The sequence below is a fragment of the Pezoporus flaviventris genome, unplaced genomic scaffold (assembly GCF_033815535.1).
Source record: "Pezoporus flaviventris isolate CSIRO_AGI_PZ_B2104156 unplaced genomic scaffold, CSIRO_AGI_Pfla_v1 ptg000002l, whole genome shotgun sequence".
Taxonomy (NCBI): Eukaryota; Metazoa; Chordata; class Aves; order Psittaciformes; family Psittacidae; genus Pezoporus; species Pezoporus flaviventris.
In genome coordinates this window covers 79,082,664-79,107,420 of record NW_026892550.1, presented here as the reverse complement: position 1 = coordinate 79,107,420, position 24,757 = coordinate 79,082,664, and the positions used below count along the sequence as shown (strand labels likewise).

Below are 24,757 nucleotides of genomic sequence, written 5' to 3'. Positions count from 1 at the left end.
TAGGCTTATAGCTCAACATCAGACTACTCTGTGCTGGCAAGCTCTTGACAGTCTTTCAGCCCTATCCTTCCTGACCTGGAGACCTAACAGCCTCAAGGTATAGTTTTCCTGGAGTTACTCAACCACTGGTATCTTCCTTCAGTCATAAGCAGTGACTACTTCTCACTGTATTATGTTTGGGTTTTTTTACCCTAAGCTTGGCTCCCTATTTCTAATCCAATAAAAAACACATTTTGAAGACTTGCACCACTTGCTGCTGTAGTATTTGGAATATAAATATAAATAAGTTGGCAGTTTTTCTTTTTGGGGTAAGTACCTTGAATGTTTGAGGGGGTATTAATCCTGGTTTCGTTTGCTGCCCTCTCTAATGCAGAGGTTTTAAATGATGCTAGGCTTTCTTGATCACTAATACTTAATTTTTCCAATGTGGGATAATTTACTGTTACATGATCGATCTCAATTAGGAATAGTGAGGCAATAACCTTATATCTTAATTAAATGGACTTTGTGATGCAGATTCGAATCAACATGATTTAAGTTGACCTTTCGCTTTCATGTCAGCACTGGGAGGACAGACAATATTTGACTCAGTAAGAATCACAATACAAGAGTAAAATATCCATATTGATAAAATGGATACTCTTGATTCAGCAGTAGAGGCCCTAGAAGCAGAGCTACTGAATAAAGATGCAGAGCCCTAGATACCTAGTGAGAGCTGCTACTAGCTCATACTAACAATTACATAGAAAAGTAGTGTTGGTATTCTGTAAAGCTCAAGGTTTCTACCACATTATGAGTTTGCTAATGAAACTTCATGTGGAATAAGAATGACATATCTGGGCTAGATCCATCTAATCCTGTACCTTGTCTCTGATAGCGACAGTAGTGGGAATATAAAGCAGAATAGATGAGTGAGGCAAAGATGTAGCTCCTGAGTCAAAGGTAATGTCTTTCAATTTAAAAGAGAGCAATGGAGGTGGCAGGTTGAGTACTAAGCTCTTTGTTCAGCCTGCTTCACCTGGCACTGGTGTGCATGCTGGGAGCAGGCTCTGCTTATTAGTCTTCAAAGTGATGTGCTGACAGTACTATGTAAGTGATCAAGAACTGCAGTGTCTCTGACTGCAGTACTAATATCCTTCATCTAGACAGAAGGTAAAACTGTGATCCAAAGATGTCAAACACAATTGCTTATGTTTCTGAAGCTTCAATTATGGCTTTATCTTGAAATGCTAAGGGTCTGCATTAAGCCTGTTGTAGAAATCATTCTTACAAAAGCTTAGTTGACTACTCTGCCTTATTCTGTTGATACTAGGATAAAACAAGTAAAGGTTTAATAAGGATTTCAACCAGGTATCCCACACTACTCATTTTACATGAATGATTATATACTCATGTCTGTTTAGCTATTAATTACCTTGCCCTTTGGTACAACTGCTAACTAAAGACTAAATTCATTCCTATTTTTATTAAAGCGAGTGTACTTGGGGCTGTAATGATGAGCAACAGACTAAATCCGTGGTGGAAGAGAATTACAGCTGAAGCCAGAAGGGGTTTAGGAGATTAACATTACATTTTTTGTGGAAGAGAATGATAGTTTAATAAAATATGAAACAGGATTATTGCTGTAGATGACCTTAAAATACTGAATAGCAAAGGGCAGAGTGGCAATTGTACATACACATATAGCTGCAACTAGCTGAGGGCGAGTCCTTGCATATAAAAAAAAGACAATCAAAATGACATAAAAGGCCCTAAATACTGAATGCCTGTTTTCATATAGTTTAATGTGAATGTTAGCTTACCAGAGAAGCAAACAAAAATAAACTCAACTATTTCTCCCATTCTGTTAAGACTTAAACTGTATTCAGAAAGAGATGAAAAGCAAATTTCAGTGAAAGAGCAAAAAAGCAAAAGAGGTTAAAGCAAATTTCATGGTGTTTAACTATGGTATTATAACTGCCTGGGTAGGCTTGACAGTCTCTCAGGTTGGCTTTCCATTCTCATGCAAACTGCATCTCTCTGTGTTCCAGGACCCCCACTGTGCACCAGGGGTGTCCATGTGGCAGGACATACTATTCTGCTGGGCACAGTCCTTTACCATCTCGGTGTGTGTAGTGCAGCACTAAGCTCCTACAAAGAGCAGATAATTTCTTTGTCGTCATGTTCTTGGAGACTGTTAGACATGGGCTGCTGCTGGGGAGTGCAGTCTGCCTCCATCAAGTTCTCCCAGAACTCTGATGGCAATGAGCTATATTTTTCTAAAGACCTCTCTTGTTTTGTTTATAAGTGCTGACTTTTAAAATAAACTCCAGCAAGCATTTCCCATGTGTCTTAGTTCAACTGAGACGTGCAACAGGTTATTGCCTTAGCTTTTTGTGGTAAACGTTTCATTTAATTCAGCAACACCAAAGCCTATGAGATAATGCTGAGATTTGCTTGAACACAGTGCCAAAAATAAGGCATTGGAAGAATGATTTGTGACTGACTTATCATTCATCTTCTGTTATAACTGAGTTTTAGGCTACATAGACTGAAATGGCACTTCAGTGACTTTTGCTAGCGTTTTAAAATAATGCATTTTTAATAATATGGTGACATATTTTCCAAGGATGCTGGTTTAGTTTTATTAGATTTGGTCAATTTTTTCATTGCACAATTTAGCACCAGTACTACCTAGACTTATGCTATCAGATATTTCATTATAGCTATGTTTTAGTTTTGTAAATGTTTACATTTTAGTAAGCATATCAAGTAATCGTACACCCACAGGTGTTAAGGCCTTGCTGTACTTTAATCATAAACTGTTTTCCCCATGTGCAGTTTATTTGTGCTGAATTTGCAATGCAAGGGTAAAAGTCTTTGGTGCTTGCTGAAGGAACATACCAAAAAGGTATAGTAAACCAAGTGATTTCATTGAAACCTGGCAACCTTGGTGTGCTGTACCCCAGTCTGGACAGTTCAAGTGGTCACTGAGCTCCCTGTAAATGAATACCTTGGCTCTGACAGAAAGGTTAGGGAGAAACTTGCCCACAGTTACTCTGCCTGTGTGCTGTAGTCAGGCTGGCATTTAGGTATGGGTATCTTCGAGCATTTCATTTGGGATGTATCTCTGATGTGAGACAATTGCTGTGAGGAACTGAGTTATGTATAAAAGCCATATGGCTTCTTTTCATAATGGTCAGTTATCTTCTGAGCATTTACAGTATTAAATCCTCATTATGGACAATGCATGCTGGTTCCAAGTCAGTACTTGTAATGTGGGCTGAACAGTGTGTTCATGGAGCAGGGTGCTCTGTGCCACCATGGTTTTTGCAGCTGTCAGTCTCCAAGCATGTTGCAGTCTGCAAGAAGTGATGCAGCCAATGTCTGTTACATGTTGTTTAGTCTCTTAGCTTTTCCCCTGGAGAACAAATGTGCGTGCTGTTATTTGTACCCTTTTGCATGGGTTCTGTTTCAAAACAATCCACAGCTGTGTTGTGTGGTAGAAAGAGAAAAGGGCAAGATTAAAGTGTGTTTTGCATACAGATTGGGATGTGGTAAGGCTTGTATTAGCTTCTGTGAGAAGTTTTTGAATGTCCTTCAGGAAAACTTGGTATCCTGCACAGCTGAGCTTCACCTTTACAGAAACATAGCTGATTGTGCCAGTGTGTCATTTCTGCTGATGACATGATTTTCATCCTGCAGCTTTGGGAGAGGTCTTAAATGTATACCTACAGTAACCAAAAGCTACTTCATGATGAGCAGATAAGAATGGTGACCTGGCATTAGGCTTTTTTAGTGAGGGAAGCCATGATGGGAGAGTAGAGTGAGAGCTGTTAATGATAGTTTCAGTTGCAGAGGAGAGGTGACACAGTATCTGTGTTTATCAGAATTTATTGGGAGCTGTTTTCTATCTGGGTGTGTTCTGCTGTAGTTAAGACTGTGGCATCTGCCACAGAAATGGGATAAATCTTTTAGCTGGTTTGGGATAGAAAGAACCAGCCAAAAAGGCATTACTTATAGTTTCTCTGTGCAACTGAAAGAAGGACATAGCACTCAGTTGGGAATTAAACATGAAGCAATTTCCCATTTCTAGAAGTTCATTAATACTTTTTTACCCTTATATGAAGTTCTATGAAACTTGATAAATAAACATTTGTTTTAGTTAAATCTTCATCAAGAGATACAGTATCTTTGTCCAATAGATTGTACTTTACTACCAGTAAAAATGAACAGCAATACAACACATTATCAAAAAAAAAATCCATCCAAAGAAGAGCCTCCCACAGCCATTCCAGCTGCACAGGACAGTCAACTACTTTAAAGAAACAGATGGTCCAGATAAAGGAGTAACTACAAGTTAGAAGAAAAAGAAACAGAACAAAACCAAAATAACCCCGAACATAAAATCTTCCCCAATTAACTACGTGATGGATCATTTGGAGCTATATCAATTTACAGAATCATGGGAGCTGCAAAGTAGCCAGATGCTGCCCTATTCTCCAGAAACTTCCCTGTGCTCTTCAGCAAGGTACACTACACTAAAAAAATGCCAAGACACTGCAATTTTTATCTAGTTTAGTCTCAGGACTCCAGCTGCAAACAGCAACCTGGAATGGTCAAGGCATGAGGGTCCTTGCTGGATTTTACCGGCTTAACAACCATGGCATCCCCCCAGAATCCATTTTTCACATTGAAATTATAGGAATGCACCACATGAATTCTTCTAAAACCTTTACCAGTCAGACTGCACCCCCCTTGGCCTAGAGTGGCTTTACCAAAACAGGCCCTAATTAACTATTTTTAATATCACCGTGTCCTGTCCGTCCATCCCCCGTTCCCCCCCCCCCCCCCCCCGCCTTGAGTTGAGCCCTGCGTGGCCTGCCAAGATTCCTTTCCTTTTTGGGGTGTGCGCAGGGAGTAGCTTAATCCTGTTAGTATCTGCGACGCTTGTTAGAACCAAAATCAGCCCCTGGATTACCTCGGTTGAAGGCAGGTGGATTCCCTCCCATTGCTCCGAGGCCCTCCATCGCACCGCTCTGGCCAAAGCGGTCTGCAGGTGGTGGTGGAGTCATTCCCATGGCTCCATCACGTATCATAGCTCCAGGACCAGTCGCAGAAGGTGCAGCAGCTGGGACATTGGTACCACCCATGGCTCCTCTATTGTTCATGCCAGTGGTGCTTCCCATACTCATCTGTCCCATCTGCATGTCTGGTAGCTCCCTCGTATCAGCAAAATTCCCTTTAAAGCCTTCCTGCTGGCGTCTCATCATCTCTTCTTGCTGCTTTCTCATTTCCTCCTCATGGCGCCTGTGCTCTTCCTTTTGCCTGAGTTCCAACTGTTCATGTTTTTGTACTTCTTCGTTATGCAATTCCTCCATTCTCCTCAGCTCTTCCTGGCGTCTCATTAGATCTTGCCGCATGAGCATAACCTGGTGCTCATGGCGTGCTGCTTCCATTTCCATTTCCAGCTTCTCTCGAGCTTCCTTGATGTTGCAGTCTACTTGCTCTTGCGGCTGTTTCTCCATTTCTATTAGAGCTTTCCAACGCATGGCATATTCATATTCAAAGCTACCAGGCTGTGCAAACCGAGGAGGCTGCTCACGCTCCTTGTGATATTGCTGGTTTTTAATGATTAACTTCTCTGGCAGACCCTCTTCATCATCATACTGATCCATGGGCTCCACAGTGACAAGGAGAGGGAATGCAGTTAGCAGGAAAGACCCATCACTACATCTATCCAGGGCTTTCCTAGTAGCAGGCTTCCCTGAGAGCTCCGCAATGCCTTTCCCAGAGGATCGTCCTCTGTCATCCACAACAACCACAGCCCTTTCCACCTGGCCAGACACTGAGAAGGCTTCCTCCAGGAGCTCATTGGACACAAACTGAGGCAGGTTCCTGACTGTCAGTGATGCACTGTGGCACGCAAAATGCACTCTTAGCAGCTTCCCACATAGAGGCATGTTGTCTAGTTCCACCTTTGCAATCTCTGCCAGAGTGCGAGTTTCCAGCATGATAAAGCCAAAGCCTTTATCCTTGTGGATGAAGACTTCACCTGCCTTGCCATACTTCTCAAATAACTTTCTCATCTCTTCCTCTGTAATGTCAGGGGGCAGATTCCCCACAAACAGGCGGCTTCTTTGGGTGAAGGTCTTTTCACCAGGTTTCCAGAAGTTCTTCAGGTCAATAGTCAGGCCTTCATTCTGGCTGTTCGCCTGCTGCCCGTTGGCGGGGATGGACGGTGGCAGGTGCGGCTGGTGCTGTTTCCGCGGAGCGTGGTTCTGCTTCTCCATGTTGAAGCCCTTGCTGCCCAGTATCTTCCCCACCTGGCGACGGACTCCGGCTCCGCAGCAGATGGTGGCCTGCAATCCCTTCAGCGGCACGGAGGAGAGAGCGCGTGCGCAGGCAACACTCACACAACCTAACCAGGCGCCCCAAACTGGAGGTTAATGACCCAATGCAGCAGCATACCTAAGCGCTTGCTTAACTTTAAGCAGGTAGACAGTCCTTTTGAATTCTAAATATTAAACCATCACACCAGTGGAGTGAGTAGAAGACTCCCACTGGCTTCAGTGAACCAGGATTCAACCTAATTCCCTAATTAAATGATTCTGTTCTTCCAAAAAATTATTAGAAAGATAAATGTTCAGTAACTGCTTTGAGTATTTTTAGTGAAATCTATTTGCTTAGGACAAAGATTTTCCATGACAGTGAATCAAATACTTTTGTGATTTCTGACTGTGCAAGTGATTAATAAGAAGGTGAGATAGTGCATATGTGGAGTATTCTCTCTTGTTAGTGATGTTGGACTCCCTTGTTCTGGTGAATTAGCTTCAGTCATTTTCTCATTTTTCTGTCTCCAGTTGTTGAAATCAAAGATGGCAAAAGACGTTTAAAATACTTTTGCAAAATCAGCTCTTAAGATTACATTTTAATTTTTTACATTCAGACTTGAATGCAATTATTTATAAGAGAAAAGACTGAAGAAGGGGTTCCTTCTCTTGCGAACAATTTCTCCATTATTCCTTCTGATTTAATTGGCCTAAAGCAAAACTCCCCCATATTTTCCAGTAAGAGGAAGAAAAGGGACTTTTTATTTCTGCTCTAAGAAAAAGCATGATCTGTCAGCCTCTCTTTAAATAAACTGTTGTATTTACCACTTTTGAACGGGAGAATGATTTTGCGTTTGTAAAATTAGCCCTAAATATTTGTCCAGGTTTTCTGAATGAGGTGACTAGCATGTCAAAAAAAACCCCAAACCAACAAACAAAAAAGTTGCCTAAACAAGGCCCACCACCACACAAGAAGATCACATTGTTACAGAAATGTGGGTCACGGCAGGATATGCTTCATATGTTTGATTGAATCTTTTTATGAATGGCACACTTTCATGCATTTCTTATTAAAGGAAACGTAGTGTTTTCATTTATTAGGAGGTAGGAGTGAGACTAGTATTAAAGAGATTATAGTGTATGATTTATTCATCGCCAGCTGCCAGTGCTTCCGACCTGTGAGATGATACCTTATGAGAGGGCTTTCTAAGGGCAGGAGAGTCAGGATTTCAGCTGATGTCCTGGGGGAATACACTTTTCAAGGACATGCTCTCCTCTATAGAGACCTTGACTCAAAGAAGATTGGGAATGCCATTTGCACACTACATCTGCTAATACATTTGAAGGAAGGTTGTTTCCCTTTTCCATGTCCATACTGAACAAGGCAGTACAGCACAGACACTGAGTTGGCAACACCAGCTCAGGTGAGTATCACATACAGTATTACATTTCCAAGAAGAGATGTGGGCTGGGAGTGAGCCCTAACTCTAGTTCCCACATCAGCTCATACAGATCCATGTTGTCTGTCTCTGCCTTGTATTGTGTTGTCTTTCCATTTTGGACTCAGGCTGCCAGGGATCCAGACAGAAGACTTTATGCCAAAATATCCTAAAAATTGAAACTGATTGAGACAGAGGTTGCTAGTAGGCTAGCTGCAAAAAAATTTCTTCTCTTCCCAGGTGATCCAAGGTTAAAGTTTCCTTGGACTTGGAGAGAAGGCAGAGCTTTAGTAGTTCTGGAAAAAATGAAAAAGCTATGCACAAGTTCTCTTTCCTACTGCAGCAGTCCATAAGGATGGAATAGGAAGATGATGTGTCTTGTCTGTACTGATGCAGAACTGTGTGGGGATGTTTTTATTTTATTTAGAGGTATTCCCTATGATGGTAGGATAACTTGCTAAAAGAAAATAGCATCTGATTTGGACAGATGTCTGTCATTGTAATTATAAGCTTTCAGGTGGTTAGTGACAGCAAAAATGGTTGGAATCAAAATATTTAGGCTGCCTCCCAAGTGTGTTCTAAATCAGGTTGAGCTCTCATGCAGAAACTTAAAATAAATAAGTGCATCCTTCCTGGGGCCTTCTGCACACACAGATACAAAATAGTTCTTATCTGAGAAATGTCAAATGCATTTGGTAAAGCCAGAAACTGAATCCATAAAAAAAACCCACAGAATAAAATGCATGTATCCCTTCTCTGTAATGTTAGCATGAGTCGACTTCACTATTTTCTTTCCAGTAACATCCAGAACTAGTCCACAGTTTCAGTCGGCCACTCCCAATTTGGAGCACTAACAACAACCACAGAGGGGTTTTAGTAAGTCTCTTTTCTTTGGTTTCCCTTAAGGGGACTTGCATCAACTCTAGACAGAGATTTAGGTTTTCTGTTTTAAGATCTTAGCTCTGCTGTTCTCCTGTTTTATCTCTCCCTACAAATCCTCAGGTGGTGCAATTTCTTATCATGGAATAATCTGTTCTGTGTCTTTCAGGGAAAGCATAATTTTTGTCTCTGTTAGCCAAGTCAACAACTGGGAGTGAGAAGATTTGAGGCTCTTGAGCAGATTCATTGCTTGGATTTCCTTCTTGCTTGGGAGTGTTTTCTTCTCCCCAGACACCCATTCAAGGCAAGAACTTTTCCTTGTCCAAGCTCCTCTCATTACCCAGGGCTGCCTTTCAATACCAGATTCGTATTAGTCAAGGTTTATGCAACTTTCCAAATACTACAAGAGAAAGAAGAATTCTTTGCCAGCTGTAATTTTAGGATGCGGGCATAGGTGATGATAATAGCTCTTCAAATGAGCTAATTAGTAGATGATTAACAGATGAAAACATACTATAAAGACTTTCTTGTATTCCACTTGTCCTCCTCAAGAACTAACCCTGACCTAAGTCACTTCCATCTCTTTTTTCCTTTTTGTTTTGATATTTTAGGAGGCTTTTTTCCTAGGGATGTTATATTTGCTTTAGTGCCTTTTCATATCTTATTTGAAAACATTACTTTACACAGTATTCACTTCGTAATTAACAATTAACAGGCTTGCTTCCAGTCATAAACACTGAAGTTCTCTAGATGTTTATTCTGATCTCTCTTAAAGATGAATCATACAGGCAAACTCCTTTAACCTCAAAATGGAATCCAGATTGCCTGCAATTGCCTGCAGAAGTTTGAATTAACACAGTAAAGCCTTTCTCACTTCACAAGCATTTTTTTTTTTGAGTTCAGAGTCACTCCTCAGCCTCACCTACAGGAGGCTGATTGATTTGGTTTGATTTTTTTGTGTCCTGCCTTCACATTGGATCTTCCTAAAAGTATGAACAGCACAGGCACTTGCACTGATCAGCTGTGGATGATTTGTGTAGACTAAAAGATGGGTTATTGCTGGCAATCGGCAACTGTCAAGTCATGAGAAGAGAAATTGCTTGTGTTCTACACCGCATGCTCAGACGTTTCAGCTCTCTGATCGCCATGGTTGAAATATGACTTGCAACAGGTAAGAAATATCCCTGGTTATGGGGTTACACAGGAAAAGGTGTTTTCTGTCTCTCTGTTCACTGAAATTTTAATATCTCCATGTCTGTGACCGGAAAAAGGGATATGGGGTTTTTCCCTGCTGGAGTTGAGAAGTCATGGAATTTTCTGTTTTGATAAAATTCACGGGTTTTGAAACTGCTCCTGCATTGTAGCTATCTTTTATAGCTGTCTGTTTGTTTTTTTTTTTTTTTAAAGGGTTCAGTTTGCAGCCAGCTGCTGATCTTTGGAAGAAAAAAAAAAAAAGGCAAAGGATCTAGCCATGTGGACATGTTCCTGTCTTGGAGACTCCCAGGCCTATAGCCATCTGCAAAGAAGATGGCAGAGCCTAGGCTGATCTGCAGCAAAGGTGGCACTTACAGAAGAGTTGAAGGCTGGTTATGGTTGTTAACAGGCTTTCATCTCTCTGTCACCTGGGAGATGAGGTGACGCTTCAGATATCACCTGAGGAAGACTTCTGGCATTAAGGGTAAGGAAGGAGTCAGCTTCCAAGCTGTTCTCTCTGAACAAATTCATTTCCCAGTGGAAAAATGTAGTGTTCGGAACATCATCTGGCCATCTTCAGTTCCTGTTTTATTCAGGGCTTGAGCACTCTGGTCCTAATTCTTCAGTTCCCTAAATTTCATCTAATCATTTATACCTGTCAGATATGGGTTTAACAGGCTTTGCTGTTCTGCTTTTATGCCTTTCTTTGTACTTTTACAGTATAAATAACATTAGAACAGTAAAATCAACAGAATAAATGGCTAGGAGAGGTGGGATGCAATAAGAAACAAAGGCATGTGATATTAAAAAAGCAAGATACACTCAATCCACTGCCTATCTGGTTTCTATGTACTGTTCGCTCAATAAGGCAATAAGGTCCACCAGAAAATTTTGGAAAATGAGTCCCTCAGAGAAAAAGCAAGGGTTGTACCTGTGACAGATGGTTTGGTTTGCAGATACCTTTGGTTTGTGCTGTGTGCCAAGAGGTTTGTGGAGTTTGTTCAAAAGATTGAGATGCTGTGGGGGAATGGCGATACATCCTGAGTTCTGCTCAGCTCCTTGGGCCAGTGGAGTAGAGGAGTTATCCACCCTACAGTGGAGTAGGGAGTTATCCACCTATTTTGCCTACAGATGCTCTGAAATTTAAGCCAGGTTTTTTGTCATCTTGGGAAGCACAAACTAAGATCCTCCACGTTATAAAAACTGAGGAGAACACTGTAGGGTTATAAAAATGTGGAGATTTCTTTGTAGCTCATTGTGACTCTTGATATAACTGTTTAGTGGAGGATATGTGACTAAACCACCCCCGTAGCAGATTGTTAATGGATTTCCAGAGCTGGTCCTGAGAGCTGGTGGTTGGCATACTCTTGAAACAAGCTCATTTGTGATAGGGGGTTGACAGGTCACCCACTTTTCCCTCAGGTTCTCTGTGCAGCTGAAGTGGTATAATTAGCATTTTAAATACAGATAGTGCTTCAAAGAAATTATTTCAGTTAAAATGACCATATGGAAAGGTTGCAATATGTGTTTTATGCATTCATGTCCATCTGCCTCACCTGAAGAACTGTAGTCTGAAGTAGCTAAGGCTTCTGGTGGAGTTCAGGGACCTCTTTAAACAGAAATAGGTAATATCAAGTGAGCTTTGGTATAATGCGAGTTTGAATAACCAGTGGCAAGGACTGCCCAACTCAGTGAAAGGTTGCACTCTCCAGGGCATCATAAAGTAGCATAAATAATTCAATGCCACAGCTGGCAGTCAGGAATGCAGCAGCAATGATAAGGAACATCAAATCTCTGATCCAGCAAACTTTTGGGAGTGCCTGCTCTTCAAAAAACACAGATCTCTAAAAGAACAACTTGTTTTTTTCCTTAACTTTGGTACGTATTTCTTATGCTTGTGTTTATCCAGGCCTAGTGGAACACAGAGCAATGCTTCATCCCCATCTGAATGCTCAGAGGATGAAGTGCAGCTTGTCCCTGTCCTGACCAAAGCATCTACGTCCTGCAGTTCAGGTGATGTCAGAAAAGGAATCCTGTGGACTAGAGAGAAGTGTGTTTGTGAAATGATGAAAGTGCCTGCAGAATGAAAGAAGGACTCAAAGGAAAGGAAACAAGCAAAGAGTAATAGAAAGAAAAGATGATTCCCACCCAAACTGAACCAACAGGTAAACCTTCTGTAATGAAGTCCATATGTTCGTAACAGTCATAGTAAGATAATGCTGAAATAAAAATGTAACAAGGTAATCTACTTCCTAGATCACTGAGTTGAATTTGGAGGAACTATTGTAGATGTGCATCGTTTCAACAGAGAAAAGTGTACGTCTCTGAGTCTATGGTGTATTTTTGTGGTCTTGGCATGTACCCCAAAGACCAGACATCTACTGAATGGAGGGACTTTACATATACACCCCCTTCTTGATGCTAAAGCAAGTTAACTAGCCACTTGAAAATTTTAAGGTGTCTGAACATACCAGTTGGTCATAAAACGAATGGTTATTTAAGGGAAGATGAGACCTGTTTATGCCTAATTAGATCACTACCAGCTGTATCTGTATGGCTTAGGTCTAGTGAGACCCAAGAACATCTGGTCCTTGTAAAGACTATGAGCACAAAAGGGGATTTTGGTTAATGGGAAGAATTCATTGCTCATGTGACTGCGAGGCAGATGGCAAAAAATGTGATGGTAGAAATGTTCCTTTGCGAGTCCCTGGTTAAGGGAAGCATGTAAAAGTCAGTTTTTAATCACTGTAGGCCATGTTAGCTGGAGGAACCTTCTGCCCAAAAAATTGTTTCCTAAGGCAAAATGTATCTGAACTAAATAGAATTTTGATGTAGCTTGTTTTCTTCCTGTCTTTATGAGGTAGCTGGCATATATATCCACAGAAAAGCATCATGTCTTTTGTGTTATTTTCTGCAAGGGATAATCTGTACTGAAACACAGGTCCTGGGACAGGGAAAACAGCTTTTTCTCCAACTTGTTCAAGGAAGTGTCTGTGATTAAATTAATGAATGAAGGAAAAGAACATGGACTTGCATTGTTAAATTGTTTTATGTTTGACCACATTCTTTAATGGGCTTAGTTTCATATCCTGTTACTGTTAAGTTGCAAATAGGAGGACTTTCACTAGCTATAGGCATTCCTGGTCCCTGGAGCTTTGACAAACAGAAAAGTCTCAAAGCTCAGTATCTGAGGAAAGAAGCCCAGATTTTTTTTCTGGTAAATAATAGCAGTGAAATAGTTTTGTTCCTCTGTTTGCACTACATCATGGAAGTCATACCGTATTCTCCATGCACGACGTCATTTTGCCTTTATGTCTTCTCAACCTGATTATTGCAGCTCTCTGGCCAAAATCCCAGCTCTTCAGCAGGAGCAGAATGCTGCAGTCTGTCCTCATGTATATGTGTCAGGAAACATGAATATCAACCTCATTTTCCTACAATTATGTTGACTCCCATCTGCTTTAGAATCCAACTCAGAACACCCTGCATCTATTTAGAAATATATTTGACAATCTGCATATTAGCACAAAGATGCTATTCAGCTTTTCTTGAAAACAAAATACAAATAAAGAATTTGGTTGAAATGTATTAGTAGATATCAAAAGCTGGAACAGTGTTTCAGACGCTGTTCTCCATCATCAAAAACAGTGCCTGGCTTAACTATTACAGAAAACTCCTGTGATCAAAATATATTTCCCCTACTGAAACTATTGTAATTTTCTCATTGCTTGTTACTTCTAGCGGGAGAATGCATCCTAATGAATTTTTGTTAAGTACTTACTGTGATAGCTCTGCTTTCAAAAGGGAAGATGGAAGTCAAGAATTAGAGTTCATGGAAGGACTTGTGTTTTTAAGATGCTTTCTAAAGATTTTCATTGCACCTGGAATTTGTCAGCCATATCCTCTTGAGCTATGGAGGAAGGAGTTTTATGAGTGAACTTTTGGAGCTAGTAAAAGGTGATGCTCCAAGATTACAGCCTTAAGCAGTCCCAGGCACTTTTCTTATTGGTCCATTTCCCCCTTCTTCAGTCCCAGCGCTCCCAGCCTTGACCTGCATTTCTGTGGCAGTCATGGGACTTTGGGGAAATGCAGTGAAAGGATTGTGTGGTTAAAATGTGAGTACCCAGTGAAATAAAATTCACAGCCTTGTAGGTTAAAACCCTACAGCTCAATTCAACATTAAAATGTTTATGGTTCTCTCCTGTTGGTCAAGACCATCTCATCTAATAATGGTGAGAGCTTCTCCTTGTCTTTGGAATTCATCATTCTTAAAATTTCTGCTTAGAAACAGATTATCAGTATTTCATGAAATGGACTGATTTTTAATAATAGCATCTCTGTACTGCACAGAAAAAAGAAATAAAACTTTGCAATAATGCGTTGTTCAATGAACAGATAAGCAGCATTTTTTCTAAAATAATGAAATGAGCTTAAGGAATTGCATTTTTTGGTTATGACATTTTTTTCCTTTCAATGACATTTTGGCATTTAAATCTTGGGCTGAGTGGAAACCTGAAATCCTACTTCTTAGTTGGCACAGAATTCAAATAAGGAGGGAAATTCTCAGAGTCTTGAGCTGGATTAAAAATTTCCCAGATTTGGTAGAGTTTGGAATTTTGATTCCATTCATTCTAAGGAAAGAAGCCAGGCAGAGAGTTATATGTATTAAAACATTTCCTATGCATTAAAATATATTATATGTATTAAAATATTTTTATGTCTCTTATCACTAGGTTTTGAGTGAATAGATTTGGATCTATATTTTGGCAGCAGTCAAGAGTCTGGATCAAGGCTTTGATTTTGAGCTATCTTTCATTTTAAATGGCTTTTGTGGGTTTATGATCCCACTTTGTTTTTGGTTTTGAAACTGAATATGTTTCAGACATTTTAGGCATCACATCGATTTAAGTTGGCAAAGTATATAGCTGAGCTGTCTGCAGATAATGAACTTGTGGATATCATAGGAAGCTGCTGCTTGTGACTGTCAACCTTGACCTCCAACCCTCTTAGCTTTTAATTAAATCTTTATGAAAAGTTTTGTCTAGGCAAAGTTCTCTGAGGAAAGGGTAAAACATACGTATCATTTGTAGTGAATGCACCATAAAAGAATAAAAAAGGTATTCTATTTCTAATGATGAAGAAAAAAAGAAGAAAGGAAAAATATAAATATACCAGCTCAAGCTTCAGGATAAATTGCCTTGTGATATGGTAAAATCTGAAGAGGCAAGTTCTGTGTTGCTTCCTGACATTTGAACAAACAGGTTTTTACAGCTGTGTGCAATTACAAGAAGTTAGAGGACTGTTTATTTAAAAATGATATATTTATACATTTACTAGGAAATACAGCATTAGTCAGGCATTAAAATATCTGTTAAGCTATCTGCTAACTGAAGCCTTTAAGAAATAGTACTCTTCTGTAGTATTCTTCCATACAATCATTTTTCAGTTTCCTGTAAACACAGCAAGAAAGGCATAATCCAAGGGGGAAGTTCATGGAGGTTCACACAGAAATAGAGATGTGCACCTTTCAAGTTTTTTTCTCTCTCTGATATAAATTTAACACCTGTTTAGATCTCAGGACTTCAGATTTTTTATTTTTTTTATTTTTTAAATATGTATTTGTCTTTGTGTCACTTTTTTTAGGTCAGGAAATTGTAGTATCTCCATTCCTGATGGGGGAAACTGAGCTCTGTACTGATAAATGCAAAAGACTTTAGGACAGAGGGGAGGGAGATTTAGATGCCCAAGTCCAAGACTACTAGCATCTTACCTGCAGAGCTAGTCCTATGGACATGTTTTCTAGTGAAGTTTTTTCTCACATGAAGTAACTAGCGTACTCAGTGGCATCTGTTAGGTTGTGTTAGAGTTACCTGCTGGACCTCTATATGGATCCAGGCAGAATTTGAACACTGTGCATTCCCTCCATGGTGTGGTTCTTATTAGGATATCAGTCAAGGTATATCTCTTAGACAAGGTTCTACATGGAGTGTACCAGCAGCCTTGGTATTCATGAGAAAAATGTGTAGAGGACTGGATGGTGATGGTACTTCAGTTTACACAACACTTTTGTGGTTAGAGCATTTGGTGGTAATCATAAAATCAACTAGGTCAGAAAAAATCTTTAAGATCATCAAGTCCAGACTTTTCCCTTTGCTATGTGGGATGATAGTCCAAGTGCTGTAGATGTGCTGCTCTTGAAAAAGTGCCCCAACCATTAGAAGATAGTTGATGTATTGAAGGTACTTCAATTTCAGTTCCTCCTTTAGAAGTTTTTTATGAAGTTAATAGCAGAGGGAACTGAAGCCAATTTTTCAGTCACAAGTTATCATCCTACCAATTCATATTAAAACCAGAGGATGGAATTTAGTTTTAATATTTTTCTTAGGTAATTTCTTTTCTTTCTTCATCTTCTTGAATTAATTTAGTGGTGCTGAAAAGTTCTGAAATTATTTTCTGGACTAGATTAATTATTAAAGACAATGGGAGTTGTTTGGTTTACTTCACTGGTAATTAGAACAAGTAATTTATTAAAAGGCAAGATACATCACGAATGAGAAGTAAAGCCAACTCTCCCTTCTCTTGTTCCTCTACAGAGACACACACAGGCACTCTCACATGTAAGTTCAGCTTTGATCTCTAATTATGAAAACAGGTTGTTCTCCAGACCTTTTAATTTCTGGGTGATTTGAGGAGAGGTTACTGGTGATGATGTGACCACCTTCCTACGGCAAAATGGATTAATATAATGAATTTTCACAGGTTTTATCAAGTAAGTGCCTGAACATGCAGTATTTAGACTAGTTTTTTGTTTTCTGTTTTTGCTTTTTGTTTTAGTTTGTTCTTTTGTTTTGTTTTTTTTTTTTCCCCCTTCTGGTTTGAAGCAGTTATGTGGTGTGATGTCAGAATATTTAAATGATAACCTCATTGTCACATCTGCCCTGTAGATTTTAGGGGTAGGGAACAAAACAGAGACTATGACTAAAAATGAGCAAAGCGAATAGATTTTTAATAATGCAGCAAATGCAGCATCTTATTAATAGTACTGAAGTGCATATTGCTCCTTTACCAATAGACACCATAAGTCATTACTGATGTGCTGTTATCACAGCTGCAAGAGCATTTACTCATAAATCTCCTGAAGTGTGCAAAGCCCCCACACCAGCTAGTTGTTTTATGCATGTGAAGGGTAAATGTGAAAGCCTTTTTTTTTTTAATATGCCCCTAAGAACATAAGTACTTGCTTTAATTACTGATTACTGCAGATCCTGCTCCTGTTCCCATAAGGGTCAGATCTTTGCAGCTGATTTCAATGAGAATGTAATCAGGGCAATAGAGAAAAGGGTGCCTCACAAAGAAGAGAAAGCCTTTTAAAATAAACCTCAGTAACAATGAGAGATGTTATAGTTTTCTTTTCCCTGCAGAAAGCTTTCAGTTTGGTATAAAACACAGACTATGCACTCTTCACTCATTCTAGGACTTCTTCCACAGACAGAAAACTAAGCGCTCCCAGAAGTAAAAAATAAGAGATGTGAACCTGATGGAATAGCACCTGCAAAAATGTAAGGTATTCAGTTAAATGGGAGAAGTTCTACATGTGGACCGAGTATACCAGGTTTTGTCCTATAGTGGAGAAGGATGTCAACACTCTACCTGACATATTCTGTTGGGCCACATTTAATGAGACCATATTTCAATGCCACCAGCTGTGGTTGGAAAACCAGCACTGAAAAATGTTGTGACACTAGAGGGGACCCCTCCCACCCGCCCTACCCTGACCTTTTCTTTTGCTCTTATTCTGTTAAGGTTTGCTAAAGAGAGAGAAAACTGGTTAGAATCAATTTTATGGAGAATTTTAAAGAATATGCCTCAAGTCTTTTGCTTCTTCTTGCTGTTAGCAATACTATTGGAATGCTGCATGTGTTGCTCTGTAACAATCATGACTACCCACTGATTCCAAGTTCCATCTTATTTGCTTCAGTGGCAGTGGCTTATACAAGCATGATTTAATTTAGACAGGGTGGTTATTTGCATGTCATGTTCTGCCTTAAAATTTTTAATGTCTGCTTATTCTCCTTAATTTTAAATGTTATGATGCATTATTGTACAAATACCCTTACCCTTCAAATCATCCAGAGTTTTGTTTTGAACACTCCAGTAATTTTAATAATACATTAATATTCATAGTGTTAAGAATCTTTTAATCTCAGTTTGTCCTACGATATGATTTTCACAAACACTCATTATTGGTCTAATCCTTCTTCCACTGAAGTTAACAGTAAGGCTTCCATTAAATTCAGTGGGAAGCAGAATTAGGCCAACTTTAATCCTTTTCAAAACAGTACCTGGTTCATAGACCTGCTTGCTGCCTGAGCCCTTAAATAGGAAATTACAGTTGAGATTATAGTTTGATAATAAACCTCTGTTTACAGTAAACCAGATGACAGGCTGGATCCCAATCTTAACAGAAGTATAGGTCCCTACTTGTCTGATGCTTAAATCTTCTGCAAAACAATGCGATTTGTCATTTTTAAGAGCCAGAAGGCTGCCTTGTAACTCTTTCTTCTGTTTATTTGTCCCACCTTTACATTCAGTGCAGATAAACACTGAAAGTAGACTCCAAACTTATTTTCCTCATAGTAGCCTTTAATCAACTCCTTATTAATACTCTTTGTTTACCCTGCTGATAGCAATACTACTCTAAAGATATATTTCTACAATATATTACCTGACTCTGAATGTCTAATTCACAAGGAGGGCATAATAAATTCTGTCTCTTCCCATACATTACAACAGTCCTCAAAATCACTTGTAAACTTTACTTTTCCATCCTTTTTTAATACCCAGTGGTCCTGTATCTTTTTAAACAGCATTCTTATTGCTTGATCTTCTTGCTCTTACCTGTTTCAATTCTGCAATTAGTCATGTGTCCTCCAAAGAGCTGTGTAGAAACATAATCAACTTTTCTGTGCAGACAAGGGATGAGTTTTGCAATTGGCATGTTGTGATGACTCCATTTGGGACCCTAATGAATATATTAAACAGTCTGGGGGAAATGGAAACTGTTGTGGATTTATCAGAAGACAATCTTAGAAGCAAATCAGCAAAACAAACCAAGGAAAAAGACAAATGTTTTCAGTGTCTCAATTGCAAAATTGTTTGCTTCAAAATGAAATACTTCAGTTTTATGTGACAAACTTCAGGCCCAGTTCCAAAGAAAAGCATCTTGGTTTAAGAAAGTGTATTTAGCAAGAATTTTTAATTATTTCGTTCACTGGTCCTTCTTTGCTCCTTTCTCTTTCTTGTGTCTGAAACTGCCAGAACTGTGGCACTAGACCTGTAGTCTGGCCTTTACTGTTTGCCACTGCATTTATTGCATAGTTCCAGTTGCATTGTCATCACATCGTACCAGAGTGGAAGACAATACTGAAAGCAGAGGCTGGACAGTCAGAGTTTCCTTGAGTGCCCTCACAGGCCTTGTGACTCAAATTCATATCTGAAGCTACCTCCCTGGGCTTTGCTTGAGTCATCTGCAGACCAAATGGAACAAAGACAAAGGCTAACAGAAATTGCACCCAAGAAAAATGTCCTGCAGGAGGTTTAACAATCACTGGCTTAAGGGTGTAATCCTACTCTTACTGCAACTACTGGAGATTAAAGGGTTATAAACTATTGGTAGAGAAACTATGGGCAGGGAAGTGATTCAGAGCAGCCCTGCGGAGAAGGACTTGAGGGTGTTGGTCCATGAGAAAATAAACATGACTGTCAGTGTGTGCTCACAGCCCAGAAAGCCACCCATATACAGGTCGGGTAAAACCTTGGGTGACATGGTCTAGGATGAGGTGTCCCTCCTCATGGCAGGGGGATTGGAACTAGATGATCTTAAGGTCCTTTCCAACCCTAACTATTCTATGATTCTATGATTCTATCCAGTGCTTATTTTCTGGTTTCTGATTCTGCCTCTGGAGCAACTGTGCTGGCCACTGTAAGGAGTAGAAACAATTATATAGAATACTAGTTCAAGCTGGTAGGTTTACTTCTAAAGTCTTCCCTCCATAGCGAGATGGTTATAATTAACTGTCCTTTCTGGTGTTTGTGAAGATATTAAAATGAAAAAAAACCACTATCAAAGAACAAAATGCTATCAGTAGCTAATGCTGATGGATGCAGTTGTTGATTCAAGAGAGCATTCATGGTGGCTTGACCAGGATTAATCTTCAAATGACAAATGAAGCACATTTGCAGGTGAAACATATTTTGAAGTGAAATAAGAGATTAATTATTAGAAGGCAGCTGACTGGTCTAAGCAATAGCCTTTTTTAATCGATGCTTGTGATGCACATAAAAAAACCCCAAAGAACCCTACAACTAAATATAGCATGAAAGTTCTCAAAAGCCAGTCAATAAGCAGTAATTATCTCTCACAGCTGGAAGCACGTTTTGCTTTGAGAGTAACCAACAAACTGTGCTTGACTGTGTGATGATTATTTCACTCGGATTATAAAGGAGAATGTTATGTGGGAGCTGCTCACTTGGAAGGTGTTCCTGTAAATGTGTGCATATTTCCAAATTCTTCTTTCCAAACTGCTACTGACCTTGATAAATGGTAAAGCCTGGCTGATCTGAATGCAAAGTCAGTTTATGATTCAAATTCTGCTATTGGGCAGAGCTTCCTCAGATCTCTTCCCTAAGCTCCCACTTACTGCTCCTGTGCAATCACAAGTCCCAAAATAGCAAAGCTGGCTTTCAGCATTTGATCAGTCCTGCCAGGTCCCATGCCTGAATGCCGCTTGAGAGGTGATGAATCACCGTATTTTGAGAGGGGAAAAAGGAAGGGAAGAGGCAAGAAGGCAGCTTTTCGAAGAGACGATAAAAAATAGGCCTGGCATGTTTCATGGTCCCTGACAACAGTGATTTTTTTCAGGCATCTGAGCAGTGCTGGAAAGTGGACTAAACTATGAGAACTTGAGAAACATGATCCTCATGACTGGCTACCCTAATGCTGTCAAAATGAAGGACCAGCTTTAACTGATTGTCAAAATTACCATGTCAACAAACAGATCAAGAAACACAGTTTTGTAATGTTCTTGTGATGCATCCTCCTTGTCCCAGGCAACTAAATTCTTAGTGTCCCACTATCAAACTGTTCATAGAAAACCTGGGCTGGCATATATAACTCCCATTTCAAAAAAAGCCACACTTTTTTAGTATCATCTTCCAACTCATGGGACCTGTTTTAGAAACTGCATGACTCTTGAGTGTTTCTTTTTCCCTGCTAGAATGATAGCTGTCTTTCAGAAAATAGTATCTATTCTGATGTTTGGTCTCCATTTCTGTTTTCTCAGTGCATAAATGAAATATTGCAAGGCCCTTGTAGATGGATGTGCACAGAGTGTCCATACTCCAAATTATTGTAGACCTTCTAGTATGCAGTATGCTGGGTTTTGAAAAAATTTCTACCTGGGATGTAGCTACAGCTTCTGGATGGCTACTTCACATATTGTCATCTTTCTTCTCATCTTCCTTCTTCCTAATGGGGTTATTTGAAATGTTTCCATTTTTTTTCATATCTTTAGTATATTCGAGGAAAAAAAAGGGGGCTGCCAATCATTTTACTTATTACTTAAGCAGATATCTACTTTGTTAGAAAGACATGAGCAAGGAAGTAATTTTGAACTCCCATGAGGAATATTTTACGTTGTTTGGTTATTTTTTCAAACAATGGCCTCTTTTTCTTGGAAGACATTTTCATAACTAACATTTTAGGATGCTGAATGCAGCTTTTACTCCATTGTGCTGTTCAATTAAAATTTCACTACTTTAAAGGTATTTAGACTGTCATGAAAATTTAGTTGAAAATAAAAGCTGTTTCCTTTCTAGGTCAGGTGCTGCTTTCTTCTCTTGTTTGATTTTGAATTATCTGTGCTGTGGATTACATATGAAATGACTTCAATTCACAGGGGGAATATGAGGCTGCGAAGTTTTGTGTAACATCTCAGCACATCTTTTTACCTTTACTATAACCAAAAGGGAAGGATCCCCACTGCAGTTAAAAATTGTTTTTTATTTTTCCCAGTATTATATTCTGCCTTACTATGCCTTTTCTAAGGCTAGTTATAAATTAGTACAGGACAGCAATATCAGCAATGATTTTCAAGACAGAAAGAAGTACAACAGCAAAGTGAGCTGTTTACTGAATGGTAAAAATTCATGTCACTTGCTATCAGATGTTGTCTGACATGCAACTGGATGGCAGTGGAGTCCTGTTAAGATTATTTTGCTAAACTTATAATTCTTCTAAACAGAATGTCAGGCAGGACACATTAAATATTTCTGAGGGTTTTGCAGTGGTGCCATTTTCATTGTGACCTTATCTATGCTTGAGAACCATAAAGCTTGCCCTAGTTGAGAGGTATTATTTTTTTTTTTTTCTTTTTTTCCCTTTTTTTTTTTTTTTCCCAGTAAATGCTCCTATGACTGAGCAAATCTCTTTGAACAAAGCCACTGAGGAATAGAATAGACGGACTTGAATCATCACAGGTTTAGGTAGCCCTAACCATGGCAAAACTGTGATAGAGCACAAAAGTATGATACAGCATAGAAATTCATCACAATCAAATTGATTTTCCCAAAATTAGTGTAGAACAACGTATCTTGGTGTCGTTCAAATATTCTCTCAAGGCTACATTCTTGGCAGCGACTCAGTTTGGCTGGTCTCTTTGTTTTTCCAACTGTATATGGAGTTCTTTTGTTTCAAATTAGTCTGTTGATTGGCTGCAGATGTACACCAAAATGTCCTTTGTTTTAGTGTACATTTTCAAGTGAATAATGATTAACATTGGTTGGAAACTTTTCTGTTGAAATAGTTTGACAGACATTTGTGGTTACAGCAAAATTGATATTTTCTGTGGAAATGTATCATTTTTGCCAAGGGAAAAAAATATTTGTCAAGTCATCCTGAAATTCATGGTTTGTTTTAGGTCAGCATGTCAATGGCTCTGAGTTGTTGCATTGTTTCAGGCCACTACTTAAGAGTTGTTTATAATGACCTCTTCTTTTGCTGTTCCATTAATCAATCTACTGCTGTTCTATTAATCAATCTACTTCAAACAGCAGTATCCACTGTTGGAGATGGCATGATCATGGTCTGGAAAGTGTAGTAACTGTGATTCCTTCAGAGAGAAAATATCTCATAGAGGAGGCTGTGGATAAGTTTGCAGCTCTTGTGGGGAAAGTGCAGCAGCACTGTTTGCAGTTAAAATGTGATAGGGGTTTGGGTGCTTCATGTGGAAATGTAGAGTGGAAAGCATAAAGCTTTCTTTTGAAAACATTTCTATCTAGTCTTAATAGGATTGAAATCTTATCTATACGATGCTCATGCTAGCATCTGTAGTTTTAGCTTTTTCTTTCTTTTTTGCAGAGATGTTTTCATGCTCAGTTTTAAGGCTTAAAAATCAAAACAACAATAAACTCTTCTGCTTCTTTTTATTTGATTTTTGAGGGTATTTTCATAAAGCCTTTAAACTTCCTTCAAATCCCATTTTCAAGCTCTTTTCTACAATTACAAGGGCTTAAAACAGCTTTCATTATGAAAATAAAAGCTCATTAAGTAATTGCTTGTTTTGAAGAACTGTAGCTCAAAGGGAAAAAAACAACAGCATAAGACTTTCACCGATGACATGAGACTTGGCAAACACGGGATACTGTTAGTGCAAGTTTTTCAATCACATGTAAGAGCCATTGCACAGGAGTGGTTGTGATACTTGTTTTGGTGGTGATTGCAGTAGATTCCAGGACTTTAGGAAATGTTGAAAGCAACTTGTAAGTTACTACTTTTCTTCTTGCTTCATGGATACATGGGTACAGTAGACTTCTGGCAGTGTTCTTGTCCTTCCAGCCCCAGTGGTCATTTCAGAAAACCTAACGAATATCTGTAGGTCCCCAAGATTAAACCATTAAGATCACTTTTCATCACCCTTTTGTCTTCTCCCACTGACATGTTTCTGTTTGCAGACTACAGCTCAGAGCTGCTGAAAGCTCAGGTTTCTCTTAAGTAGGTATATATGGAATACAAATAGCTTTCCTTGAACTCAACGGTGGGCTAATGGAATTTCTCTAAAGTCTTCTTTACTCCATCATATGTATATCTCACAGGGAATTTTGTTGCAGTTTGTGCAAGAGAGAGCAAGCCTTTTTTGCACTGTGCACTTACTTTATAACAAAATCTGTTAGTATGGGGTTTTTAAATAAAAACCTATTTTTTTTTTTAAACAAAAAAGGGATTAATTTTTCCCTTTCGTATCCTTTCTCATACTTTTGCTAAAATGGCTATCTCTAGCTCTGATTTTTGCAGTGGCTCTCATCTCTATGATCATAAGCCATTAAATGTTCACAAAAGTAAATAAGCAGCTTAATGTCCTATTCCCCTGTGATTTAAGACTTTATCTAAAAAATCCCTTAATAAACATCCTCCCAATTACTTAAACATCTGTCCTAGTACCATGCAATTGGAGCATGGAGGAAACAGAAGGGACACACTAACCAAATGTAATTCTTGTAAAACAGGGACATAAGGAGATCAGATTGATAGCTGAGCACATCAAGGATTTAATGTTATCCAAATACTTAAAGTCCATGCTTATGCAGGTAGTAATAACCTCAGACATTATCTACAATATCCTTCATTTGAAAAGAGAATAGAAAAGCCCACTCATTTGTAACCTAGTAGTGTACATGCACAGAGGCTTTAGCTTATTAAAATTAATTTTACAATTAGAGAACACACTGAATCTGTGAATTAGCACCATAATGACAGGAACAGATGTCACTTGCTGCTGAATGAGCAACAGAAAATATCAAGAGTGTACTGTGCAATACTGTCTCATGCTTTCTGACAGCCAACTTAAACTCCCCAAAGTCAGCCTGCTCCTTAAAATC

At 39.1% G+C, this 24,757-nt stretch overlaps 1 protein-coding gene across 1 annotated transcript; it reads right to left on the bottom strand.

The window, feature by feature from the left end:
- Positions 1 to 4,835: 4,835 nt before the first annotated feature.
- On the bottom strand, positions 4,836 to 6,408 carry LOC133264749 (non-POU domain-containing octamer-binding protein-like). Its single transcript, XM_061444611.1, has one exon. It carries the CDS (start codon positions 6,270 to 6,272, stop codon positions 4,914 to 4,916), a length of 1,359 nt encoding a protein of 452 aa, XP_061300595.1. The 5' UTR covers positions 6,273 to 6,408; the 3' UTR covers positions 4,836 to 4,913.
- Positions 6,409 to 24,757: the final 18,349 nt, after the last annotated feature.